General features: G+C 28.4%; 2 protein-coding genes across 2 annotated transcripts; one reads left to right on the forward strand and one right to left on the reverse strand.

Moving 5' to 3' along the window:
* Positions 1-1,277: 1,277 nt before the first annotated feature.
* Positions 1,278-2,069, forward strand: EIN_017440 (hypothetical protein; the record flags this gene model as incomplete). Its single annotated transcript, XM_004257178.1, has 1 exon — positions 1,278-2,069. One exon carries the CDS (start codon positions 1,278-1,280, stop codon positions 2,067-2,069), a length of 792 nt encoding a protein of 263 aa, XP_004257226.1.
* A 198-nt stretch (positions 2,070-2,267) lies between these two features.
* On the reverse strand, positions 2,268-2,278 carry EIN_017450 (Hypothetical protein; the record flags this gene model as incomplete). The annotated part of the gene is made up of 1 exon (XM_004257179.1): positions 2,268-2,278. A coding segment is annotated over one exon (11 nt), but the record flags the coding sequence as incomplete, so codon positions are not given.
* Positions 2,279-2,295: the final 17 nt, after the last annotated feature.

The following is a 2,295-nucleotide window of genomic DNA, read 5'->3' on the forward strand; positions in this document are numbered from 1 at the left end:
GGAAGTATTGTTGTATTTATACCAATTGTCAAGACTCAAAGTTTGATATTGAGTCTTGACAATTGAATTGTGTTGACGTGTCGTGTTGTATAAAAAGGAACTGTGTCACAACAGTCATCAGCAAGCATGGTGATCCACTTGGAGATGTTTGAAAATGTTGCAACAAAACACAACACTCCTTTACAGAAGAAGGCAGTCAAAACAGTCACATACATCACACCAAACAAGCAAGACGATAAGAAACAGAAACGGTGGGCTTATCAAAATCTCAAAAACAAAAAACCAAAAGGTAAGAATCCAAAACACATTGAAAAGCGCTCACAATTTGTTCTCATTTGATTGTCATTCAATTTGATTGTTTCTTATTTTATCAATTTAATTCTTTAATAATATATTAATTAAATATAATAATATAATAATATAACAATTTAATTTCTTTAATAATAATATAATAATATAATAATATAATAATATAAAATTAAAATACACAAAAAATAGTCAGACAGACTTCAGTGCCTCTCATCTCAGAGTGTTGTGCACGCACTCGACCCCTCAACAAGCAGTTCATCGTGCATTGCTGCGTATCTCCCTTTGGCACTGAAGTGATGAAAGTCTTCATCCTATTTTGTGAATTCTATTTGTTAAATAGAAAGTGACATACTCTAAGAATGATCCTAGTCGTACGGTCTAATTCCTATTTTTTCATTCTTTATCTTTATACTTGTTGCCATTTTTAATAATTATGGGTTTGATTTTTATTTATAATTTTGTTGATTAGTTTAATTTACTACAACTTATAATATCAATTTATAGCTATTTTAAATAACAAAAATATTATATATTATAATATAAAACTTTTAATAATTATGTAATTAATAATCAATTAATATTATATTTTTACCAAGTTATTTACTTTTAATAAATTGAGTTTTTTGTTTATTTAGTCAATTTTTTTAATATAAATTTTAGAAACCAAAATAAATAAGTTACAAAAATTAATATAAAAACTATATAATACTAGTTAAAATAATAATAATAAATTGGTATAGATATAATTATTTAAGATATTTCTAATAAAAATAATTTTTTGATATTAAATGTAAATTAGACTAAAAAAAAACAGACTGATGGACTTTGAATTGGGGAATGCAAATTTTGACAGTTCTAATTGTGATTACATAACACAGTCATCCCACTATGTTATGCGTTCAATCATCCACTTTTCCGCGCCACATCCTTTGTTAAGTAAAATTGTATTATTTCTCAGTAGTGTTGACATGAATAAAAATTGTAATTTTCTTCTTCACACGGAGAACCAAACAGAAAAGTCGATTGAAATTTACTGTGAAGTATTCTCTGGTGATATGTACAGCTTTGGTGTTTCTTATGCTATTTTTACAGAGCACCACGGATTAATCGAATATGTTTCTCCAATACAAAACACCACTTTTCGTCTACGTAATCCGGATACCATGTATTACATTCCCGGCTATTTAGGATTCAGTTCAGTGCCTTATCTAACTTTGCAAACACAAATTAATATGGGCTTCATTTATTTTGTATGTCAACAAAATTGTTCGATGAACTTTTTGGCTATTAATAAAGGGCTTTTGGAATACGACGAAGAGAGTTGTCTTGGAGAAATAACACCAATTAAAGAAGTTTGTTCAAACCCAAGTCAGATGAAAACAATTGAACTTTGCAGTGGTATTAATGGTGCGACGGTTGTGCCTATTTTGAAGGGAATTCAGTGCAATGGAGATCTCAAAATTAAGACATTTCAGAACCAAAAGAAAGACGGAATTTGCGCTATGTTGTACTCTATCAACGAAACAAAGGCACAAATATCTGCTTTAATTTGGAAGAAAAAAGAGGAGAAAGGTGTGGAAGGTGAAAAGAAAAAGTATGTTCCCGAAAACGTATGCTTATTATGCTTGAAAAACAATGCAAATATTGCTATGTTTCCATGCGGACACGTTGCAATGTGTGACCAATGTTTTAACGTTCAACAATCTAAATGCTGCCCAGTGTGTAGAGATGTTTTCAAAAACACAATTCAGATTGTTTAGGCTATGAATTATTATTCATTTTTATTTTATTACAAGCCACTGATAGTTGTGAATTTGAATCATTAAAATTTCTTTTATTTTCGTAAATTAATATAAGTATATTTTACTATAAAACGGGTCAACCATAATTTGGAATTTTTTTAATTTTTGATAAAATTGTTGTTTTTTGTAAATAAGTTGTTTGCAATTTAAAATATATTAAATTTTTGTCTAAATAACAAAGGTT

This window comes from Entamoeba invadens (genome assembly GCF_000330505.1).
Source record: "Entamoeba invadens IP1 unplaced genomic scaffold scaff_1105074724629, whole genome shotgun sequence".
Taxonomy (NCBI): domain Eukaryota; phylum Evosea; order Mastigamoebida; family Endamoebidae; genus Entamoeba; species Entamoeba invadens.